This window comes from Colletotrichum spaethianum (assembly GCF_022836535.1).
Source record: "Colletotrichum spaethianum MAFF 239500 DNA, contig07, whole genome shotgun sequence".
NCBI lineage: Eukaryota > Fungi > Ascomycota > Sordariomycetes > Glomerellales > Glomerellaceae > Colletotrichum > Colletotrichum spaethianum.
This window is the reverse complement of record NW_026054777.1, coordinates 478,082-500,678: the sequence shown is the minus strand read 5'-3', so window position 1 is coordinate 500,678 and position 22,597 is coordinate 478,082. Positions and strand designations below refer to the sequence as shown.

General features: G+C 56.2%; 8 protein-coding genes and 2 non-coding genes across 10 annotated transcripts; 5 read left to right on the top strand and 5 right to left on the bottom strand.

Annotated features, from left to right (window-relative positions):
* Positions 1 to 169: 169 nt before the first annotated feature.
* On the top strand, positions 170 to 1,177 carry ColSpa_03561 (uncharacterized protein; the record flags this gene model as incomplete). Its single annotated transcript, XM_049269773.1, has 1 exon — positions 170 to 1,177. One exon carries the CDS (start codon positions 170 to 172, stop codon positions 1,175 to 1,177), a length of 1,008 nt encoding a protein of 335 aa, XP_049125730.1.
* Positions 1,178 to 1,967: 790 nt separating this feature from the next.
* ColSpa_rRNA_014 lies at positions 1,968 to 2,083 on the top strand. The gene has a single exon (XR_007414245.1). It is a non-coding gene; the product is annotated as a 5S ribosomal RNA (ribosomal RNA).
* A 434-nt stretch (positions 2,084 to 2,517) lies between these two features.
* On the bottom strand, positions 2,518 to 4,457 carry ColSpa_03560 (2,3-bisphosphoglycerate-independent phosphoglycerate mutase; the record flags this gene model as incomplete). Its single annotated transcript, XM_049269772.1, has 4 exons — positions 2,518 to 3,326; positions 3,377 to 3,758; positions 3,824 to 4,176; positions 4,427 to 4,457. The coding sequence occupies 4 exons, from the start codon at positions 4,455 to 4,457 to the stop codon at positions 2,518 to 2,520; spliced, it is 1,575 nt and encodes a 524-aa protein (XP_049125729.1).
* A 758-nt stretch (positions 4,458 to 5,215) lies between these two features.
* ColSpa_03559 (tubulin-specific chaperone E) lies at positions 5,216 to 7,245 on the bottom strand (the record flags this gene model as incomplete). The annotated part of the gene is made up of 5 exons (XM_049269771.1): positions 5,216 to 5,713; positions 5,945 to 6,142; positions 6,181 to 6,861; positions 6,913 to 7,073; positions 7,134 to 7,245. 5 exons carry the CDS (start codon positions 7,243 to 7,245, stop codon positions 5,216 to 5,218), a joined length of 1,650 nt encoding a protein of 549 aa, XP_049125728.1.
* A 1,805-nt stretch (positions 7,246 to 9,050) lies between these two features.
* Positions 9,051 to 10,061, bottom strand: ColSpa_03558 (uncharacterized protein; the record flags this gene model as incomplete). The annotated part of the gene is made up of 1 exon (XM_049269770.1): positions 9,051 to 10,061. One exon carries the CDS (start codon positions 10,059 to 10,061, stop codon positions 9,051 to 9,053), a length of 1,011 nt encoding a protein of 336 aa, XP_049125727.1.
* Positions 10,062 to 11,157: 1,096 nt separating this feature from the next.
* Positions 11,158 to 12,017, bottom strand: ColSpa_03557 (uncharacterized protein; the record flags this gene model as incomplete). Its single annotated transcript, XM_049269769.1, has 3 exons — positions 11,158 to 11,278; positions 11,458 to 11,575; positions 11,777 to 12,017. The coding sequence occupies 3 exons, from the start codon at positions 12,015 to 12,017 to the stop codon at positions 11,158 to 11,160; spliced, it is 480 nt and encodes a 159-aa protein (XP_049125726.1).
* Positions 12,018 to 13,323: 1,306 nt separating this feature from the next.
* On the bottom strand, positions 13,324 to 14,906 carry ColSpa_03556 (uncharacterized protein; the record flags this gene model as incomplete). Its single annotated transcript, XM_049269768.1, has 2 exons — positions 13,324 to 13,659; positions 13,734 to 14,906. The coding sequence occupies 2 exons, from the start codon at positions 14,904 to 14,906 to the stop codon at positions 13,324 to 13,326; spliced, it is 1,509 nt and encodes a 502-aa protein (XP_049125725.1).
* A 2,393-nt stretch (positions 14,907 to 17,299) lies between these two features.
* Positions 17,300 to 19,285, top strand: ColSpa_03555 (protein NLRC3; the record flags this gene model as incomplete). Its single annotated transcript, XM_049269767.1, has 1 exon — positions 17,300 to 19,285. The coding sequence occupies one exon, from the start codon at positions 17,300 to 17,302 to the stop codon at positions 19,283 to 19,285; it is 1,986 nt and encodes a 661-aa protein (XP_049125724.1).
* A 192-nt stretch (positions 19,286 to 19,477) lies between these two features.
* Positions 19,478 to 19,564, top strand: ColSpa_tRNA_104. Its single transcript is given in 2 exon segments — positions 19,478 to 19,515; positions 19,530 to 19,564. It is a non-coding gene; the product is annotated as a tRNA-Gln (tRNA).
* Positions 19,565 to 20,168: 604 nt separating this feature from the next.
* On the top strand, positions 20,169 to 21,918 carry ColSpa_03554 (males-absent on the first protein; the record flags this gene model as incomplete). The annotated part of the gene is made up of 3 exons (XM_049269766.1): positions 20,169 to 20,823; positions 20,859 to 21,373; positions 21,451 to 21,918. The coding sequence occupies 3 exons, from the start codon at positions 20,169 to 20,171 to the stop codon at positions 21,916 to 21,918; spliced, it is 1,638 nt and encodes a 545-aa protein (XP_049125723.1).
* Positions 21,919 to 22,597: the final 679 nt, after the last annotated feature.

Genomic DNA, 22,597 nt, shown 5'->3' with positions numbered 1-22,597 from the left:
CGAATGCTCAGGATATAATAAGACGTTTTTTCTTCTCGCTGTTCATGTTGATATCCACTCCTCATACTATCTTTTTCTCCTCCGCCGACATTGTCTAGAGGACAATTTCCGCCCATCATATTCCATCAGCAAGTCAGCCCTTCAAGTGATAATCCAATTCCAATCGGTCATGGGTTACTACCAGGGCACTACCCCCGGCCAAAGCTGGGATCCGCGTTCTGTCCTGCAATTCGACAACCCACAGGTTGGATACCAGACCTGTTTCGGTACGGCAATCACATACGGACGTAGGTGCAGAAGACAAGTCTCCATCGGCCCGTTCATTCCCGCAAAACTGCAGGCCCAGGAACCACTGAAAGCAGCAAAATCTTCTTGGCTGAACGCTCTTGCTCTTGACGGCTTATGTTGGCAACACGTACACCAAGTCGACGATGTCATCGCCAGGTGGCGCCACGCCCTGCACAAGTTTGCCGAGACGCAGTCAGCGGGCACGAAGTCTTCTTCCAAAGGCCATGGCCCCAAACCCTCAACTGCTGGATCAAGACCTACACCTAAGACCGAGCAGAGACACCCCGATGTCGATGACATCATGGAGCAAATTCGCCGGCTTCGGGAAGAGTTGGAGAAGTTACTATCAGAGCAGAAGAGCTCGTCGAGTTACTCTTCTGGACCCAAGCCTTCGGCTCAGCAACCCCAGCAACAGGATCATGCGGAAGAGCAGCGCCGGCGGGAAGAGAGCGAGGAGAAAGCCAGAGAGGCCCGGAAGCGAGAAGATAGTGAACGAGCGGAGCGCGCGCGCGCAAAGAGACAAAAAGAGAAGGAGCGAGAGGAACGTGAGTGGTCGGACGCATGTGCAAGATACGAAGACAGATGGAGCAACATCGAAGCGGGAGGCGGCGGCCTTGCTAGCAGCCAGATCCCATGGCCTACAAAGTCTGGCAAAGGGACAACAGTCGACGAAAGAGCCGTGCGAGAGTTCTTCAGGAGGATGCCGTCTCTTCTGCTGTCTGACGAGCCCGGCGAGGAGAGGTTCCGCGTGATCTCGCGGGAGACGAAGCGGTGGCATCCCGACAAGCTGCAGGTTGGTTTGGGCGGGAAATCTTCGACGGTGAACACAAAGACAACATTGATGTGGTTTCGAAGCTGGTTTTCGTGCTTTGGAAAGATGCAGAGATGAACAGAGAGCAAAAATGAACGAACGCAGCCCAGCAGGTTTGGGAAAGTTTCGAAATGTTAATTCTTTCTCCAGCCCAGTCTCTCTTCTTACAGTTCAGAAAGTAGGGATGCCTTGCATCCCGCCGTGAGAAAACTGGTTACGAATCTCTAGCCATTTGCTTGTCCACTCGTTCGTAAACATAGCACTTTTGTTGATTAACCTACAACGTCCTATAACTCAAGCCCGCTCAAGTGCTCTTCGTATTGCATAACTGCGAACGTCAAAGGTAGGATAACCAAAGGAATTGCTCCAAGCAGATTATTTCCCGTCCAATCCCAAGGGCCAGGTACATCCTTGAACCCGTAAGAGGCAATACTCCATCAACAGGCAGTCGCAAAACGATGCTCGCCGCCAAGGTTCCACGCCACCTGTGTACAGACAACGCAGAGCCGCGAAGCGCATTCCATCCGCTGGCAATCACTACTAAACATCTGTAGCATGGCTAAACTTGATTTCCCGGCTTATGCGGCCCCAATAGTAAAGAAGTGTGACCTTGATCACAATGTCAGTGCTCACTTTTGAGGCGTAGAAGGCAATAACAACCTCTTATAGATGCTACAGACATTGCACTCAGGAATTATTTCCTGTCTTAAGTTTAATCACAGCAAAAACATATGTCCTAGGGAAACACACATGACCGCTAAGGGGAAGTAATAGTCTGTATGTTTGTATGTATGACAAGCAGTCCTAGTACTTTGTTATCGTCGCCCACCGAGCCTTTATAAGCTCTAGTTGCTCCATATTCCACCACATACGACCATACCCACTGGAGAACTCGGGATCCCGTCCGCTCTCCCATAGATAAGCCAGTGAGGGCCGGATTAGTAGTTGAGTCGGTGACGATCAGCGAATACCTGGTGTTGTATGTTTTTGCGTTTTTGTTTACCTCCGCCCAAGACGTTTCTCCTGGCCACAATGGTCATGATCCAATAGCATAATACGTTTTGGGCAACAATGCAGACTGGCTTTCACTCCCACCGGCATGGTGTACTGTGCTTCCTTCAGCCCCCTACTCAAATCGTCATCAGCCTATGGCAAGCCCGCATAGGGCAGTGGTGAAAATAACCTCGACCAAACGATGATTCCATCTTCGCCAATATCGTCGCTGCTGGCAGTCTCATCACAGTGTTCCGGACAGGATTGTCATCAAAGCGTGTTCTCATTTTCTATAGACTGTCTATTATCATCATAAACCCTTTACCACACACGCCACACGCTCTCAACTTTTCCTGATAACCCGCTCCCCAAAGACACACTCACAACTCCGCGACCACACACTCGTCTAAACAAAACATACGGAATTATGCCTTGGTCAACAAGTTGCTGCCAGTCATCTCCTCAGGCTGGGGCAGGCCCATGGCGGCCAGGACCGTGGGGGCGACGTCACCCAGGACGCCGCCCTCCTTCTTCAGGCTCCAGCCCTCGGGGGCGTTGGCCATGATGAAGGGCACCTTGTTGGTGGTGTGGGAGGTCTTGGGCTTGCCGTCGGGGAACTTCATCTCCTCAGCGTTGCCGTGGTCGGCAGTGATGAAGAGGACGTAGCCCTGCTTCTTGCAGGCCTCGTAGATCTTGCCGATGGCCTTGTCAGTGGCCTCGACACCGACGATGGCGGCCTCGTACACGCCCGTGTGGCCGACCATGTCGGGGGGCGCAAAGTTGTTCATGACGAAGGGGAACTTCTGCTCGCCGAGGCGCTTGGCGACCTGGTTGGCGACGCCGTCGGCCGACATCTCGGGGGCCTTGTCGTAGGTGGCGACGGACTTGTTAGAGGGGACGAGATCCTGCTTCTCGTCACGGGTCTCGAGGGCAAAGACCTTCTCGACACCGCCGTTGAAGAAGAAGGTGACGTGAGCGTACTTCTCAGTCTCGGCGATGTGCACCTGCTCGACGCCCTGCTTGCCGAGCCACTCAGCGAGGACATTGCCCATGTGCTGGGGCTTGAAGGCGACCTCGAAGGGGTAGTCGACCTTGTACTGGGTCATGGTGACCAGGTTCTTGATCTTGGGGTAGTTGAAGTCGGGAAGGACGGAGCGGTCGACGTCGCCGAGGAGCTGGGTGATCTGGCGGACACGGTCGGAGCGGTAGTTGAAGAAGAAGACGGTGTCGTCGTCTGCACCACTGTCAGCAAGAACAATGAGATTAGGAAACAGGAAGACATACCCTTGATGCGGCCCTCATCGCCGCCGACGATGATGGGGCTGAGGAACTCGTCCTTGTCCTTGTCGCCGCCGCGAGCGTAGCGCTCCCGGACAGTCTTGACGGGGTCGGTGCTCTCCTCGCCCTTGCCGTTGATCATACCATCGAGGGCAATCTGGACTCTCTCCCATCTCTTGTCTCGGTCCATGGCGTAGTAGCGGCCGACAACGGTTGCGATCTCACCGATGCCGATCTCGCCGGCGGTCTTAATGAGCTCCTCCATGTAGTCGGCACCGGACTTGGGGTCGACGTCGCGGCCATCGCCGAAGAAGTGGATGTAGACCTTGGGGACGCCGTACTGCTTGGCGGCCTTGAGAAGGTTGTAGAGGTGGACCTGCTTGGAGTGCTAGAGATGGCGTGTTAGTCTCTGGCTTTGGTGGGGTGATTTTTTCGGGGTTGCGCAAAACTCACCACACCACCGTGGGAGACGAGACCGCAGAGGTGCAGTCTGCCATTGCCGTTCTTGGCGCCCTCAAAGGTCCTCTTGATAACGTCGTTCTCGGCAAGCTTGCCCTCCTTGATCGTCTGGTCGATGCGAACAACGTCCTGCCAGACGACGCGGCCAGCGCCAATGTTCAAGTGGCCGACCTCAGAGTTGCCCATCAGGCCCTCGGGCAGGCCGACGGCGAGGGAGGAGGCCTCAAGCTCGCAGTAACCGGTCTTGCTCTGGGCGAAGCCGTCCATGACGGGCGTCTCCGCGTTGGTGATGGCGTCGCCATCCTTGGGGGAGTCGGCTCCGGGAACACCCCAGCCATCAATCACGACTGTAAGAGCGCAAGATCCACAAGATTAGCCAGCCGACCTGGAGATAAAGGACGATGTAGGCAAGAGTGAGAATGTAGTCTGGTTTGGATTTGGGGTTCTGTTGCTGATGTGGAGGGACTGCGACTCCTCCGGGCGCGTTCTGGCTCTGTTGGCCGGCCTCGACACTGATACCACCACCAACACCAACACTACCAGCGCGGGGCTTGGACGAGGGGCACGGAGGGTCTGGAGGGAGATCTTTGGACGTACTCAGGCAGGCCTTCTGGTCGGTCTGGGCCATGGTGGAATAGGTATATCTGCGGCTATTTCTTTACAGAAAGGTGTGAATAGGAAGAAAGAGAAGACAATTCTAGGAGATGCGTGATTTTTCCGAGTTTTTAGAGGTGGTGGTGAAGGTCTCTGCCGGTTGAGGAGATTTGATTGAATCAGCCAATGTACCTGAGCTTCCGGCCTGGGCTGTTTTATCGGTGTCGGTGTCTGGTGGGGGGTTGATGGGTTATGTCATAGTATCGCCGACAATAGAACCGTGTCGTTGCTTCCCGAAGTGGCACTGTCCGGTCATGGCCAAATTTGACGTGTTGCACAGTGACACAGAAACGCCGAACGGTGTGGGCACCTCGAGATGCCCCTCTGTTGACTTTCAACAATTTTTAGCTGCCAATCGCTGTCGCGCTAAAACGCCCGTGAAGCTTCCGAACACGCAACTTGTCTCGGCGGAGCTTCCCCCTGCTTCCACCTTTCGACCCTGCACGCACGGCAACCGCACCGCACCTCACTGCACTGAACCTCACCTGAATTGACTTTGACGCCTCGTCCTCTCAACCAACGGCAGCAACGACTTTGCGCACGTACTGTGAGGCTGAACAACTATTCGAACGTCTTTGCAAAACATCAATCGATCCATCGTACGCCGAAGCCGCCGTTCAACCCACGCCTGGCGACTCCCCTTCGTCGAGAAGCTCCCACAGCTCCAGGCCTCCCTCCGTCTGCTTCCCGTCCAGGAGCATCACGAAGCCAAGCCTCTCCCTCCGTCTATTTTCATCTCGAAACACCCACGGCCCCAAAATGCCGCCTCACCCCCTCGAGCTCCCCTCCACCCTCTCCCCCGACGCCCTCGACACCCTCACCGAGCTGACAGGCATCCTCACCCGCCTTCGCACCGCGATCCAGACCTCCGGCTCCGTCGGTGGCATCACCGGCGCCACGCCCGCAGGCACCGGCCCTGGCGCGACCCCGAACCCCCTCGGTGCCAGTCCCAACGCCCCGCTGTCCCTCAAGGATGTGCCCGCTCAGACCGACGCGCTGAAGCACAAGCTCCAGCGCGCCCGCACGCAGATGCGCCAGCTGCCAGACATGGATCGCTCCATCGACGAGCAAGAAGAGGAAATCAAGGAACTCGAGGAGCGTATCAAGATGCAGCGCGAGGTGCTGGATCGGCTGAGGGATGCGGGCGTCAAGTTTGGTCACGAGGAGGGCGGAACGGGCGACAAGATGGAGACGGAGTGACGGATCGCTGGACGGATGGGTTTCACGAAACTGCGAGGGGATGGCGTGTTTTTGCCGAATGACTCTTATGATACCCGAAATGCGACTACGATGATATTCGATTCAAACGAAGAGAGACGCTCCTTTTTTCTTTCTTTTCTGCGCCTGATCATGCATAATGTGACAAACAGCCGCCTTCCAAACTCCGTACCAGGACCTTAATTGAGGAGACCCGTAGATGGCACTAGACCTGTGACTGGCTCACTGCTTCGAAATACCCACGGCCTTGAGGATGTCGTGCAGATCCTTCCCGCGCTCGCCCGGGACGACCTTTGTCCAGATTTCGTCCGGCAGCCTCTGGTCCTCGGGCAGGATGCTCCAGTTCGGGCTAGGCTCCGACTTGAGCCACTTGAAATCGTCAACCTGATCCCACTGGTTCTTGACAGGGTCCTCCGGGGTGTCCTGCGCAATCATCAGCACCTATGTAACGGTATCTTGGCAATAGTGGGTTGACTTACAAAGCTGGCCGGGAGCGGCGCGAAGCGCATGTTGGAGCAGTCCTCGATGATGGGATGACTTGAGCAGTGCAGATAGATGTCGACGTTCTTGCACTCGTGAATGCGCACCTGCCGCGCGGACACGACGATGATGCTATCCGATACACCAGTGATATGCGCCGGCCCGGTAACATTGCCAGCGACGATCAGACTCTTCTCAATGTTCTTAAGCGCCAGGTTCGCAAACGAGGAGGTGCCAGACAGCGCCAGTGACATGTCAACAACACACCCCTTCAGATCTTTCAACCCTCCGGACGACGTCGCCCTCGCCGCCGACGTTGGCAGGATGATGTGCAGGCCCTCCTGGCCGAAGATGGAAATGTCCTTGGCGGTGGAGAAGCTGGGCTTGCGGACTTTCGTGGTGCTCGGCCGCGCCATCTCCTCGTTGTAGTTCTTGTGGAAGGACGGCAGCTCGCCGAGGCCGTCGGTCTCGGTCTGCACGTCCGGGGCGACGACGGGGCCGCCGCGGGATGCGGGCAGGGGGTCTGCGAGGGAGCTTCCCACGAGCAGCCGCGGGTCGTTCTTGGGGGCGGCCAGGTCACTGGTCGCCGTGCTCGCGCCGCGTGGCTTGAACTGGAACCGTGAACGAGGGGCGAGCTTTGTTGTCGTCTCATTCAGCTTGTCCGTGAGAGCTTTGACGGCCTGTTGAGGTGTCAGAGCATGGGCGATCTCCCGAGGCGTAGACCAACTCACCTGAGCGTAATTACGCTGGTCGTACGAGGGAACATAGTCGGAGGCATCGGCGACCTCGTTGGAGAGGTTCGAGATGCCGGCCAGAATGTGGTCAATGGCATCTTGCCTCTCACCACCAACCAGAGCTATGGAGCCGATGCCGTTGATCTGCTCTTGAAGGCCTGGTGCGGGGCTGATCAGTACAACATCAGACGACCGAGTCGGGCCTTATGTGAACATACTAACAACCTCTTCCTGGAAGTGGCGGTAAAACTTCTCCTTGGGGTCCTGCATCTTGGTTACTGGGAATGCTCCTCCACCTACGGCGAAACGCTGAAGTACATCAGGCGCCATCGTCGGTTGCCGGTGTATATAAGAATATGATTTATGTCTTTTATATACTGGGTACGACGTGACAAGACAATGAAGAAACTCGGGGCTTGTGTTTCAACGAGTCAAGGACAGAAAGAGGGCCTACCTGGCGTAGGTAGACAAGTTTAATAGTGTAAGACCTTGGGGGGAAGAATAGTGGCGTGTTCTCCCGACGAGTGTGACGAAGGGGTCTTTTAAAAAACAGAAGACAATCGCAAACAAAAGACCACGCGACGTCTTTCTACTTTCTGTTGTCCGTGACAGACCTTGACGAGTTGCAGGTCTGGCGCGGTGACGTCGCTACGTCGCGGTGGGGGGAGGCAAAGACGAATGGAAGATTCGGGGATGTTGGAGGCTGCAACAGGTCAGACGGCTACGTCGAAAGGGTGTGCACACGGTCGTCCCAAGTGAGGAAGGACCGAGAGTGTAAAATCAAAGCACCTTACTTCCTGGAGCGAAACGAGGTGCCGAGTCGGACGATGATGGCTGGTGGAACTGCAGGTGTGAGGTGATCGATTCATGTCCTCGCTGCGGTGTTTCTTGCTACGGGTGAGCCATTCCCGAATCGAGGAGATGGGAGCAGGGGACTCGCTGAAAGGAGGATGCAAAGGGCAGTTGGCGGGGTCACAACGGTCATGGTTCCAAGGGAGCGGATTGGCGCAATGGCCGGGGTTTTCTTCAGTGTCAGTGGACTGTGGACCCTGAACCGGCGCAGCTGTGGAGACGTTCTTCCAAGCTGAGCTTCAACTTCCAACTTCCACACTACTCCCTTTTCCCTTTTTTCTTTTTCTTTTTCTGCACCCGATGCCCTCGTCGCGCAAGGGTGGCTACATATCGTCACCCGGTGGCAGTGGCACCAACTGCATTAACATCATCAAGCCCGTCCACACAACATCCACATAACCCAAGTCGGAGTGGGGTCTGGCTTGCTTGGACGACGAACGATGGACGCCTCCCCCGCACCGGGCGCCATCCAGACCCTGGATCGACGAACGTAGGTACACTAGGATGCGACAGTGAGTCTGAGGAACCCGGGCCAGGTCTGACGTCGTTTGCATGGAGACCACCGGGTACGCAGCCCTGCCGACGTCCCGCACAAAGCTGAGCAGGAAGCCCTTGGGATGAAGTAATGGATGGAGATGCTGTCCTGTGGGGACTTGCAAACGCCAACAACTGCCCTAGCTGGACATGGTCAACATGGATGTAAGACTACATCGACAAGGGTGACCGCTCGTCCTGCAAAATTGCAACAACGGCTGTCAACAGGATGTGAAGTCTCGGAAGTAATGGCTTTGGTTCGCATTGAGCTGTCTACTGTTCGAGACTTCCCGCGCACTGCGTCCGTTCTTTAGAGTTTTGGGGTGTATGCGAGCTCTTCTTGACATCATCGTCTCTCGGTCTCCTTGCAGTCCGCCAGCGTCAAACAAGATGCCGGCAAGCCGGCTACGCATGTACACAAGCAACTTGGGACGACAATGAGCACGTGGACGACCTGTAGGTAGGACTGGTACGCAGAGAAAGCAACAATCGGCCCCTCTTACGTCGTGAACCTTTGTTGATGAAGCTCGAAGCAACACTTGATATCACAGACTACCACACAGAACCGTCAGAGGAAAGCTTTTACGGGAGCAATCCGTCAGAATTCAAAAGGAGTGCAGTACACTCAAGTGGGTATCTCAAACATCATCTCAGAGCCAGCGCCAGCGGAAAAGAAACCAAGAAAGCTCAAGGCAGCGATCTTCAAACAATCAGCGCCAAATACCCACGAGCGGGAGCTTTCCAGCCTCTCAAAGTTCACTCTCGCTCTCAACCCCGAAATCCCTTTCCATCCTCTCCTCCAGCTCGTCTCTGAGTTCCTGTAGTCTCTTCTCTGCCTCCTCCTGCTGGCGATCCATTTCCTCAACCCATTCTCCCGGGGCAGCAGCAGCCTCGAGCGTCTGCGACTGCTGCGCCTGATACCGCCTATCTTCGACCTCCATCCTCTGTAGCTGCCACGCGCGCTCCGCCGCGTCCCTTTCTTGGCGGCGTTGGTGGTATCTCTCGTCGTGCGCCATGCACGCCGCTTTTTCCGCGCGGCGCTTCTGCTTCTTCTGGATGCGGAGGTGCCTCTCGCGGAGGGCCTCTTCTTCTTCATAGTTGATTTTGGGCCCCTGTGGGCGGTTTAGGTCACGTAGCTGTCTCCACTTGCCCGGGACGAGGCTGTTTTCGAGGGTGTCGAGCCACTGTTTCTGTAGGGCGTAGTACTCGTCCGTGAAGTGGCACTTGTTCCCCTCCGGGATAGCGTTGCCGATGACGACCTCGCCATCAGGAGTGGTCAAAATGATGCTGGGGATCTTTGGGAATAGTTCATCCTCGTCATCCAGGAGGAATAGTCTCTCATCACTACCCGCCTCCGAAATCTCGTCCTGAGAGAGCTCCTCGATCCCGTGTTTATTGAAGTAGTAAATTTGGTCCACACCATAATCATTATTGCCTTCGTCCTCCGAGAAGAATTCATCACCGCAGTCGAAAAAGCCACAGATTTCATTGTTCAGGACCCAGCTGTCGAGGCCTAGGTAGTCGACCTCCTTCTGCCTGCTGTCGCGTGCGGTTATGTACTGGGTCTGATAGATAGGTTTGACCTCGATGATGGGCTCGAAGTCTTGGGTCTGCGTCAAGTCCTGGGTGGGGTTTGATATATGTTGGTGAGAGAGCTTAGCCGCGGCGCGGGATAGTACGCGGGCAGTCCAGGACACGCCCTCCATGGCGGCTGTTCGACATGCCGTGTAGGCAATAGATGAGGGGACCTGAGTGTTCATGGTGTGCTTTTTGTGGGTAGCGATGAAAACGACTGCAATGGGAGGAGGCCAGGTTGGGCTCGTTTGGTTTGTTAGAGGAGGATGATGATGGGATAAGATGAGATTTGGGTTATCCGATCAGGGAGTGTTGTAAGAGAATTTGAAGACTTGTTGGGGTGATCATGAAGAAGACTTGTTTGTATGTGGATAATGGAGCAAGTCTGTTGGGGTTTGTATAATCGTACGAGCCGTATGTACAGAACGAAGAGTGATTGTGCCGATATTGAGATTGTGGGATGTGTAGAAGAGTGAGGGAGATGAAGAGCAGCACGATTTCAGAGCAGCTTCGATTTCTTTTCTATCTTAAGGGAAATATTTGAGATGCCTCCCATGAGAACCGATAACCATCAGATCCCGGAGCAGCTTGGTTGGCTCCTAAGAGAGCCATGGACTACGATATTGGGGTGGGTTAGACGTCGAAAGGTCCGTGGTTCGGGTAAGGCCGTTCCTGTCGTGAATTTTACTTGTATCTGTTGACAGAAGTAAGAAGAAGAGTAACGTCAGCACACCATGCGACTAGATGCGCTGCTGAACGTCAAGGCGAATGTCAATTTTCCCTTCAGGCACTGTGGTCCTGTTGCTTATTCTTGGTTGAGCCTAGGGTTTCCGAACCGTTAATGTAGGCAACAGGTTTGTAAACCTAGATATATTGCTTCGACCTTGGGTCTTCCGATTGCTTCCATGGTACTGTAGCTTAACTTTGTCACAATGAGTCTTCAACCTTGCCGCCTTCCAACTACGGTATTTCTTCGGCAGGGAGTTCTCGTCATCACCAGGCTGTCAGGAGCCAGCCACCGGCTGACTACGGGGCCCTCGAAGGAGGCTTTCTTGGAATGAAGCAAAGCCACACCAACATACCGTAGCTAATGGATCCAACCTCCGCAGACTTCAATCTCCTGACTCTCTTATATGACCTTATCCGTGCTGCTGCCCGCATTGAACTGGATGTGGCCTCAAATTGGCCGAAAGGCAGTGAGGTAAGGCATGGAAAATCTCATTGTCGCACGCTGAAATGCCAAAGTGTATGCCTCGCCCGTTCGATATGCTCGCTCGCTCCCTAGAGAGAGGTACACTTGAAGCCCTTGAGCCCATTCACCGTCGTCTCCTGGCACTTGATGTCATTCGTCGACGTGAAGATGACACTCGCGCTGCCATTGGTCGAGGCCTCATAGTCGACGCTGATAGGAATGTGGGTTAGCCAGATCGGACACTTGGCGGGAGTTTCCTCCCCCGCCGATTCGGACCTCGATTGCTAAGGGGGGGGTAGGCTCAAAAGGGGTAGAAGCAGATCCGTATTGTCTTCCGCTCAAGAATGGATAGAGACCGTCGCACGGGCATGGAATGTGGGTTTGCTTACGTGGTGTTGAAGCTGAGAGGGCCGTTTACACCGATCCCGAGGCCTATGGTCATCGTTTCCTCGGTGATGGTGAACCCGCCGCCGAGGCCGAAGGATTCGGAACCGGATTGAAGGCCACCTGTGATGATTACCGCACGTTAGCCAGCCGCTTTCCTACGTTGGTCACGTTTGTCTGGTTTCCTTCCTTCTCTTCCCTCTCCAAGCCACTACGTTGCCTCTCGTGACCGGCAAAACACTCTCTCCAGTCTTCCTCGTCAAGATGCCGAACCCAAAGTCCGGCTCAGAACACACCACGACTGACTGACGGGAGCAAGCTCACCTCCATAACTCTTGCCCTCGGCCCAGTTGATTCCGCACCCAACCCCGATCCCGCCAAACGGTTCCAGCGTCCCGGCCGCGCTGACCGCGCCAGTCCCCGACGTCGCCGAGACGTTCTTGTTCAGCGCCGTAATATAGACCGCCGGCTTGGTCTCGTCGTTGACGGTGCCCTGGCGCGGACTCAGCCGCTCGGCGGAGGCGAGGCCGGCGAGGGCGAGAAGAGCAAAGATCGACCTAACCATTGTCTTGCTGTCGGATGCCTTTGTACGGTCTCAGGGGATGGGTTGTCTTGCAGGCAATATAAACCACCGTTGGTGATTGAGATGCTTGTAGGCGCCGAGACGATGCGGTTGGAATGAGCGACTGTAGTGGGTTGAATCGACACTTTTCATGCCAATCTCAGGATTCTGTCGCGAGAAATCGGCGCGGCGGGGGGCTTATGCTTATGTCTTACGGCTTCCCATGCTGGCCCATCGACTGCTTCAGAACGCCGTGAAAGGGGGCGGAGACGTATTCTAGTCATCTAAACTCTAACGGATTGGACACTTCAATATGCGGGCCTACCGTAGGCATAGGCCTGCACTACACGCATCTGCGGCGGCTTCTCCGGGGTGCCATACATGGAGCTCCCACCGGCAGTCCGTCTCGAGGAGTGACGTTCTTAATATATTCGAAAAGTCTAATTTGCGACGAACCTGGCCCCTGCGCCTTGTACTAGCCTCCTGTTTGTGGTGAAGCCCGGGCAGACTGGTTCATAGGGCAGGGTCGAGGCGGCCAATATAGCTTGGTGATAATGGGCTTGTAACTCGCAGAGGCTGTCTTGTGATCGGTGATCGGAGAGGCAGTGGCATTGTTGATCGTGACAGCAGACTCCGGCTTTATAGAACAGTGATAGCTCGAGTTCGAAGGCGTGAACTGAGACGCCCTGGACCAGGTTTAAGAGGCTATCCTTGCCTACGAGTCAGTATGCCCGCCGAGTTGAGTTTTGCTGCGGTTCACGCGAGTCTGAGTTGCGAAACCGACTGTCGCTCACTTGGCTCACTGCGTTTGGCCAGGTAGCAGGCTGTCTGGTAATGACATGCTTCGCATAAGTCTATTCTCAAAGAGTGTTTACACGGCTTTCGCAGACCCTGACGTCAAGCCAGTTTGTACATAAACAGTGACCGCCCAAAGGAATCGTCATCGTAAACACATTCAACAGGTCGTTCGAACATTCCCATCATTCATCCATCTACCCGGTTAGTCGCCCAGCGAACCTCCCCTTCCGCCTATGGCTGTGCCTATCTAATGCTCTCTAAAAGTGCTGCGTTTGTCGTTGATGCCGTCATTTCCTGTTTCACATATTCCATTTCTCGTAAACCCGTTCGTTCCAATGTTCACATGCCAGACGTGTCCCGTCTAGTCTGATGCCAAGGCATCGAAATGCGTCTACCCAAGTGGGAGGCCGTCTCCTCTACCCAAACCGTTGCCCATGCAAAGGCGAAGAATGAAAAGCATACGAAGAAAAGAAAAGAGGCACCCGACCGTGCCGTACAGTAGTCATTCGCTTCAAACGACGATGGGGTTGCGAGGCTCAGTCCCCTGGTCCTCGACCATCTCCAAGAACCGGGAGCACGGCGGCAACCGCACCCGCGCCCGGTGTGAGCTAGCCGGCCACTCCCGGATCGAGTCGTAAAACTCGAGGCGAGCCGGCGTTGACGCGGAGTGCAGTCCGCGCAGGCTCTGCCGGCAAGTTTTGGACTTCAGCAGAGCGATGCGCGGCGGCGTCAGGCTCAGTTGCCGAACGGGCTCTGAGTGCTGGCGTCGGCGTCGGACCTGTGTCGGTGGGGACTTGGGCCGTTCCGACACGAGCTGGAGCTTGGGCGGGAGTACCTCTGTCGGCGTCTGGGGAGGAGGCGAGGCAGAGGATACTGAGCTGCGGTCACCGGTGACGCCGCACATGGGCGCAGAAGACATACCCAAGTCGCTGGTAAGCTGCAGAGACACAGGCCGAGAGTCGGGAGATTGTCCATAGCCGCGCTGAAAGGGGCCGGGCCCTGAGTTCCCGGATACTCGTCCACCTCGCGCCTGACGACGGCGGCCGCGGCGCGCGCTTGCATCCTTCTCCTCCGTGCGCACTCGGAGTTGAGAGAGCTCATCAGCTTCTCCAAGACTTTCCATGGGAAGATGACTGTGCCCACCTCCCAGGCCCTGCCGGCGCCAAGCTCCGTAGAAAAGAAGCTTGTCCACGCGCGGGCGTTGGAACACGGATCGCCGAGAATCATGCCCTCCCCGGAAGTCCGCATGCGCAGCATCAGTTCGGACCGCTCTCGTTTCGAAAAGGGCTGATACGACATTGACGATGCGTTTACCATGTGTTGCAACAAAGCCAGGGCCTCGGAGGCCTTAAAGAACTCGGCAAAGGGTCCGCCTAGCGGGAGGGAGGTTTGCCGATAGCAGGTAATGTTCGGTTGTCCTGACCTTGATGAGCTAGCTGCCGTCAGGATGAGGGTGACGGCGCGGTTGTTGCGAGTGAGGGCGACAGCGTAGTTCTGGTGTGGTGAGGACGTCTCTCGAGATGGTTTGTTGGGTGGATTGTCTCCCCAGCGAGATATAGGGTCATGATAGGGATGCTGCTTGGTGTCGTGGCCAACGACCGACGTTGTCTCAGTACCGACCCGGTACTGGCTTTCTGAGTAAAAGCTTTGGAGGCTACAGCTGTCCGAATGAGAGCGCAGGTGAGGATGACTGGTTCGAACCGGTGTCAGAGGCTGTACGAGTGGCTCCGACGAGAAGTACGAGTCGAACTTGGTAGGCGGCGTCTCCGGCCCGAAGGATGACGTCCGCGTCCTCACATCTGAAGGAGTGTCTTGTCGCAGCTCGGGAGTCCGGTCCGATTGCAGATGTGGGAGGTCCGGCGAGTATCTTGATCCTTCGTCGGGAGACGCCCGAGGAGACGACTTTGCGTATCCGGTTGGCGGCCGGAAACCAAAAACCGAGTTAAGCTTGCTAACGGTCTGGGCTGTGGAGTCGTCGACCTCCCAATGTGATGCTGGTGAGCGAAACGAATCCGTGGACGGCCACCTGGCGTGGGAGACTGGCCCTTCGACGTTTCTGCGTGGCATAGAAGAATACATGGGAAAAGATGACATGATGAACAGAAAAGCAGACGAAAGAGAAAGCGCTTTGCTTTTCGGAACGCAGCTCAATCGTGAGAAAAGAGTGAACTTTGGCCGCTCACTCGTCAGCAGACCTTTCATATATACGGAAGACTTCTTCTCAACGCGGTCCAACCACACAACCGGTCCAAGAGGGGGGGGGGGGGGGGGGGGGGGGGGGGGGGGGGGGGGGGGGGGGGGGGGGGGGGGGCGGTCAGCCAACTCAACACACACCGAGACACAATGTCTTGAGTCTTTCCACAGCAGCCAATCTCTCTCGGAGCCAACATACCTAGGGCAGCATGTTTTCTTTTCCATCATCGCATACAACGCGCAGCACGCTGAGGGACGTTGGTAGGGCTATCCTCGTCGACGGCATGGGCTGAGGCCAAAGACCCCCCCCCACCTGACCGGGCATTTGGGAGACACAACACCATCACTTTTGTTAGTGTGCGTCAGTGTTCCCACAGCCTTGATGCCCCATGCCCCTCCCTGCATGCCTCCCGAAGAGATCATCCTTCTGCTTATGCGGAAAAGAAAAGTGAACTCCAATCAGTGGGCTCGGGAAGCCTCCCGCATGCTGCTTGCCGGTCCATAGCCTCGTGTCAACCGGCCGAAATTGTGGCATTACCGATTGATCGCATGCGTCGCTGCCCGAGGGAGAAAGAATGACAGCAAAAAGCAACGTTTGCTCCGAAGGGCCTATGAGTGGTCGGCTTCTTGCATGAAAGCGGGCTGTGGGCGGCTTTGCTGCACGATATATCACTTTTCCCCCCCTCGTCTGTGTGGAGGAACGAAACAAGCCAATTCTAGCCGAAGAGGAGGTGCAGCAACAATAACAACAACAATAAGACGTGAGCGCATGCTGCGTTGGCAACTGGCTGTTCCTTTTTTTTAACGGCAAACTGTTCGTGTTTGGAATTCCTTACCCAAGCCGCACGAAGAAAAACCAGGAATGCGCCTCGGGAGATTGACGTCTATGAGAAACTCGGCGCGCCCCGAGGCATTGCTCACCGCTGTATTGGGAATATGTGACATGGCGCGAGGGTCGTGGAAGAAGCAAAAAGGGAAAAGCAAGGTGTTCCGTCCAAGCGCGGCCGTATGAGACCTTCAGAGACAGGACGAGACAGTTGCAGACGGCGAATTAGACCCATGGCCAATTAATGTCCGCAGGGAGCCTGTTCTATTACAAAGCCGTAGAGCTGTCGTGGTTGGCGGACGACTCTCGGAGACGTAACGAGCGTTTGTTGACGTGGTCAGTCCGTGTAACACAAATTGATTGCAGTGGATTCCTGGGTGTCGCGCTCAGCCGTGGCAGACTCAGACAGAGTCAAAGGGCAACGAGACAGGGCTGCAATGCAAAGGTGCGTAACGTCATGCGATGCAACACAGGAGACTGGGGGGGAGGGGGGAGAGAGTGACGGCCGGTGGACAGGGCCGTTTGACGTTGCGCTGCAGCTGAAAAGCTCCGAGGTGTGTTAAAACGAAGTGTGTGTGGATGTCGCACGCGGCATTGCGAGGGTGAGCTGTGACGTGAGGGACGAGTTGTGAAGGCGGGAGAAATGACTGTCTGTGATGAATGGTCCGCAATTGTGGCTGCTGCGAGGACGCCCAGCCACATTCGTCCAGTTACAGGTAGGTGGTGGAACAGTCATCGCTCCCAGCCACGACAGTGCAGCCATCCAGCCATTCAAGTGGCCGAATCCACAAGGCAAGGAAGTAGTTGTCGCTGATGGGGCGGGTTCTTCTTGCCCAATTCGGTTCTTCGTATGGTCGCCTTGGTCCATGTTCCATCGTCTGATGTATTGCCCGACACTGACCTTGATTTAATTGACATTGACATCCCATGAAATATGGAGCATGTCGAAGTCTGGTCAACAAGTGCGCCCTTACAACGACATGAACGACAGAATCGACAGGTCAGTTGCCTTAATGGTAACCCATCCATGGTCTTGATTCGCCAATTCAGTTCCTGCCTGGACTGTCAGCCCTTGGCGCAGCCAAAGCCTCAACCAACAACCCAAATAATGGTTCCAGGTCTGTTGCAGTGGACGTGTGGAGAAGCGAGTCGAAGGATGGATCGAACTACACACATTGACTCACTCACCACGAGAAGTTGCAGTCATACCCATCTTCAAACGTAGACAATCAGCATATAAGCGTCCGGCCTACTGGTCTTCGAGGATTCCGAGTCCAATGAGGACGCCAAAACTTGCCAGAGTACTGCAAACAATACTTTGACCACCAAAACGTTGTTAATCGCTTCAGCCAGAGTTATCAATATGGCCTCCGCCGCTACACTCTCACTTACACCAACACCGTCAATACTTGGTGGCTTTGTTCCTCAGTCTTATGACATGACACAAATATCATCCCCCAATACCAACATGCCTGACAGCAACGACGCTACTCGGGTCGACATGGACGAGGCGATCCGCCTGGCCGCCCTCTGCCGGCAGGCTTTTAATCTCCTGAATGCCCATATGCCCGACTTCAACCACTCAAAAGCCTACACTGCTGATGAGATACTCGCGCTGCCCATAGACACTGTCCGCCTGGCCGATGAGTTGCACGGTCTCCCCCGCCGGAAATCTGGGCGATCCCATCTGGCCGGGGCCATTGCAACGCTGTTGTATCCCGCCACTTACGAGGATGCTGTGTCACCCGTCATACGGTACGACGCTGCGCGGGTGAGACTGCGTGCGTGGGTAGCCCTGCAGCGGAAATACGACATCTTTGCCGCTACCAAACGGAACGGCCACAGCTTCCGCGGCTTGACTGGCGGCGCTGCACCCGGTGTGCATGCGCCTGTCTGGGCATCCCGGATCCTTGCTCAGGGCCCGTGGGACCCGGCCAAGCTCCCCGTGGCCCTGGCTGGCACGAAAGCCATTCCAATGCCCGTCGCCGTCGCCGATGCCGCCGATCTGGCTCCGTTCTTCGGCCACCTCGAGCAGGGCGGCACCCATGAGCTCGATGAGAACTCCGCCGGTACTGACCTCGACGGCGGCAAGGGCGAGCCCATCTACGGTGTCAGAGGCGCCGAGTTCCGCAAAGGCGTCGTCTACGAGGACGGCCGCATGGATTTGTGCAAAATGGTTGTTGGCCCAGATCACATCGGCAACCTGATGGATAGCTTACGGCCGAACCCCTTCGTCCGACATTTCCTTTTAGGCAATAACATCATTGGCCCGGTTGGCGCTCAGGAGATCGCTGGGTTCATCCGGGAGTTCCCCGACCGTATGGACACTTGGTATCTGGCAGGCAACTGCATCGACGCCCCCAGCTTCAAGACACTTGTCGACGCCTTGATCAAGTCGGACGCAGTGACCAACGTTTGGCTTAAACGAAATCCACTAGGTCCCGCGGCTGCTGCAGATGTCTACCGCCTCATCACTGAGACAAAAAACCTTCGCACGTTGGACCTCGACCAGACCGAGCTCGGGGATGCCGGTGTCGCAGAGCTGTTCCGGCGTCTGACCATGTTCTCTCTTGCTGTTCCCGGCCGTACGCAACTACCCCTGCGCAATATTTACTTGAACGGCAACGGCATTTCGACCAAGGCTGCATTTGCGATCGCCGCCTTCTTGGGTTCGCCTGCCTGTGGCATCACCTCGCTCTACTTGTCATGCAACCCCTTGGGCGATAAAGGTGCACAAGTTCTTGCTTCTGGCATCTGCAAGGCCGACCAGCTCTCTCGGCTATCACTGCAGTCCACCGGTCTAACAGCTGCTGGGGCTGTTGACATCGTCCAGGCCATCACGTCGCATCCCCGTATGCGCTCCTTGGATGTTGGCCAGGCGTATGCGACCGTTGACCTTGGCCAGGCGTGGAACTACATCGATAACGATGCTGTTCCATCAATCTGCGAGCTCGTGTCAACCAACCAGACTCTCAAGTACCTGAACCTGGGCCACTGCCCCATCACACCGCCAGAGCTGCGCAAGATCGACGCCGCTGTCTTGAAAAGCTCTCTGCTGTACTACAATACGTACTCGATCCTTCCGGATCCGAATGCAAAGACTCCAACATTCAACCCATCAGCTGATCATACGATGCCAGACATGCACTCGTGGTCGGCACCGACCAAAGATGAAAAGGTCCTCGAGAAGGCCGTCGACAACCACCTGGAGGCGAATGTCAAAGCCACATATGGAAACCACATGACTTACGCAAAATTCCTTGATGGGGAGAAACGATGGATCGTCAACGACAAGACTGACGTGCGCAAAATCGATTCCGTGTACCGCAATCGCGACGCCGGTAATGCTCGACGCAGGCTGCAGGTCCTGGTCAAAGACTGGGATGAGAACGACGACACACTCGAGCGAGTCATGAGTGCCAAAGGTCCTTTCTGCACTATACGCAAACACTGAGCTGCTTTGCTTGTAGTGAAGTGATTCGCGAAAGAGGACGTCTAACTGGATGTGTCAGAGAACAGATACGGAGCGGGCGAGCCTCCTCGGGCATGGACAGTAGAGGGTGGCATAAGTGCAAAGACTCCACAAGCTGTCTGGGATTATGGATGTTGAAAATCCAGATTTTCCTAACAACAACAAATTGTCTCAGGTCTATTAGTCTAGTTGGTTAGGACGTCGGATTCTGATCATACTCAGTCTCTTCCGTAGGCCCAGGTTCGAATCCTGGATGGACCTTTCCTTTTGCCCTATACGAGGAGTAGGGACGACTGGTTGTTTGTCATCTCGCGGTTTTCATGCTGGAGGCTTTTTCTTAATTGTGATTTCAAGTATGCATGCATGTAGCGAGGGCTTTGGAAGGAGGACAATGGTTTACCGGGAGCTCAGACCTTGAGGGAACCTGTACTAACAAAGCGCTGCCTTATGTAAGCCTTAACGTCATTGCTAGCTAGGGACGCGAGTCCATCGATCAACAATCAACAGATCGTCAGTGGGACACACCAACTGCGCCCTGGACATTCCCATCGCAGCGCCGTGCGCTCGTGACTCGATCCGTTCGCATATCTCTGTGAGACAAGACCCTGCTTCCAGACTCAATATTCGAAGACTGTTCAGACCCATCCCTCGTGGAACCCTCCCGCGCCCACCTCCCGACCTATACTAGATCTCGACCTTCGTTTACCCCTGCAAGGTCGCCTCGAGCCCACGAGACCCCAAAGTTTAATTGATTCATCGCGCGCGCGCGCGCGCGCTGGGACTGTCCTATCGCATACCTACCTACCAAAGACCTCCGTTATTTCTTTTTTGTTTTCCCCAGCACACCACCACGCATGCCCCGAGCATGGCGCCGGTGAAGCGCAAGCGACCCCACGACGAGCCCGAACCACCTCCGCTCCCCACCGCTGCCGCCGCCGCAGTAGCACCCGCCGAGCCGACGACGCGTCGCGCAACGCGTCAAACTCCGATCTTGCCCCCTCCGATCCCGACCTCCGCCACCACCTCCCAACCGCAATCGCAGCCTTTGGCCCCCGCCGCCGTCGCCGAGGAGAAGCTTCCCGGCGGACGACGTCCTTCGACTTCGAGACCACACCCCCCAACCAAGATCTCCGAGACCCCAATACCCATACCGAAGCCCCCATCCTCCTCGACGCACCCTCCTCCACACCAACCACCACCTGTCCAACCGACAAATCAGCAGCCGTCAAGCTCGGCGCACCCAGAACCCCGCGTAACCCGTCAAAGACGTGAGAGCGCAGTCGACCCTCCCAAGATGGCGGCCAAAGAGGCCAAGGAGAACGTCAGGCCCGTGACGCTCGTCGCGCCCAAAATCACATACCAAGCACCACAGACCCAACTCCACCGGACGGGCAGCCTCGTTCGACCTAGCCCTCCCACGGGCCAGCCGCCCATCACACAGCACTTCCGACCCGTGTCGACCCGGCCGTACCACACCATCCCCACCACCGTCACCGCCGTGCCCGTCCCCGTGCCCCGACGTCGACATCAACACCGTCGAAACCCGCCCTGGTAGCGTCAGCCCCGAGAACGACGGACAAATCGGCCCCGCGGACCGACCGCAACATCGACAAGGTGATGCTCGGCAATATCTGCTTCCGCGCGTGGTACCCCTCGTACTACGGCAAGGAAGTCCTCGGCGACGCCGCGGGCGCGAAAGGCGGTGCTGGGAGCAAGAACCTGCACCACGACGTGGCCGGCGCGCACAACAGCAACAGCGGGGTCGGCGCCAAAAACACCCACCGAAAGGGCGCCGACGCGCCCATACTCGACAGGCTGTACGTGTGTCCCGTGTGCTTCAAGTACTCGAAAGAGCTGGTGGCGTGGTGGGGTCACGTCCGCGTGTGCGAGCGTGCGGGGACGGTGCCGGGGAGGAAGGTCTACATGCACCCGCGCGGGAGGAGGTTGGTGCGCAAAGAGATTGCGCGGACGACGGGCAAGAAGACCAACGTCGCGCCAAAGTATACGGAGGAGTACGTGACTGACGAGGGCGAGTGGAGCGTATGGGAGGTGGATGGGGAGCAGGACGTGGTAAGCTAAGGCTCCCCCTTTTCACCAACAACCTTTCACTAGTAAAAGAATGTCGTACTGACGCGGGACAACGACAGCTCTTTTGCCAAAACCTCTCCCTCTTCGCCAAGCTTTTCCTCGACAACAAATCCGTCTTCTTCGACGTCCGCGGCTTCAACTACTTCCTCCTCGTCTACACGCCGCCCCCGAAACCCAACAGCCCGGACCCCCCGCCGCGTCCGCACATCGTCGGCTTCTTCTCCAAGGAGAAGATGTCGTGGGACAACAACAACCTCGCCTGCATCCTCGTGTTCCCGCCCTGGCAGCGCAAGGGTCTCGGCGCGCTGCTGATGGGCGTGTCGTACGAGATCTCGCGGCGCGAGGGCGTGCTGGGCGGGCCTGAGAAGCCCATCTCCGAGCTGGGCCGCAAGGGCTACAAGCGGTTCTGGGGCGGCGAAGTGGCGCGGTGGTTGCTGAGTTGTCCGACGAACGGGAGGGGAGGGGCGGCGACGCCGACCCGGCGTTGTTGGTTGACCTCGAGGACTGCAGCCGGGCGACGTGGATAGCGTTGGAGGATTGCCTTGCTACCTTGAGAGAGATGGGGGTTGTCACGGAGGCTGGCAAGGGGCCTGGGAAGCCCCCCCCAAAGAAGAAGAGGAGGAGGAAGAGCGATGGTGCGGAAGCGGGGATGGGGAGGACGGAGACGAGGATGTAGAGATGGAGGAGGCGGAACCTGAGCCCGAGTCCAGGCCGGATGTGCCGCGGGTCAAGGTCGATAAGGCGGCTGTGTGGGCCTGGGTTGCCGCGAACGGGATTAGTCTGGAGAAGGTGTGTGATCCGGATGGGTTCGTGGAGGGTATGCCATCAAGAAGCCTGATGTGGAAGAAGAGAGCGAGTGAAAGATATCCAAGATTATTCATTCAATAATCAGCCATGTTCCCCCATCACGTTTGTGCTTGGGGAGGTTGGGGTCCCTGACTGGATGGTTGATGATGTAAACATGAAACGCTTGTGTAAAGAGCGCAGTACGTAGACAAACGCGGATGCTACATCTTCAGCAGTTGGATCATCAGCGAACGCTGATGTATCATCTTGTGTCAAAAAACCACACATCCGCGGCGGTTGTCCCAACCCGCCCCGTCATGGTAATCAATGCCAACCCCTGTGATGACCGACTTTTCGTCTTCATTCAAGCTGAGATACCACTGACTTGTATACTTTGGATCGTCCATCTTCTTCAGTCGC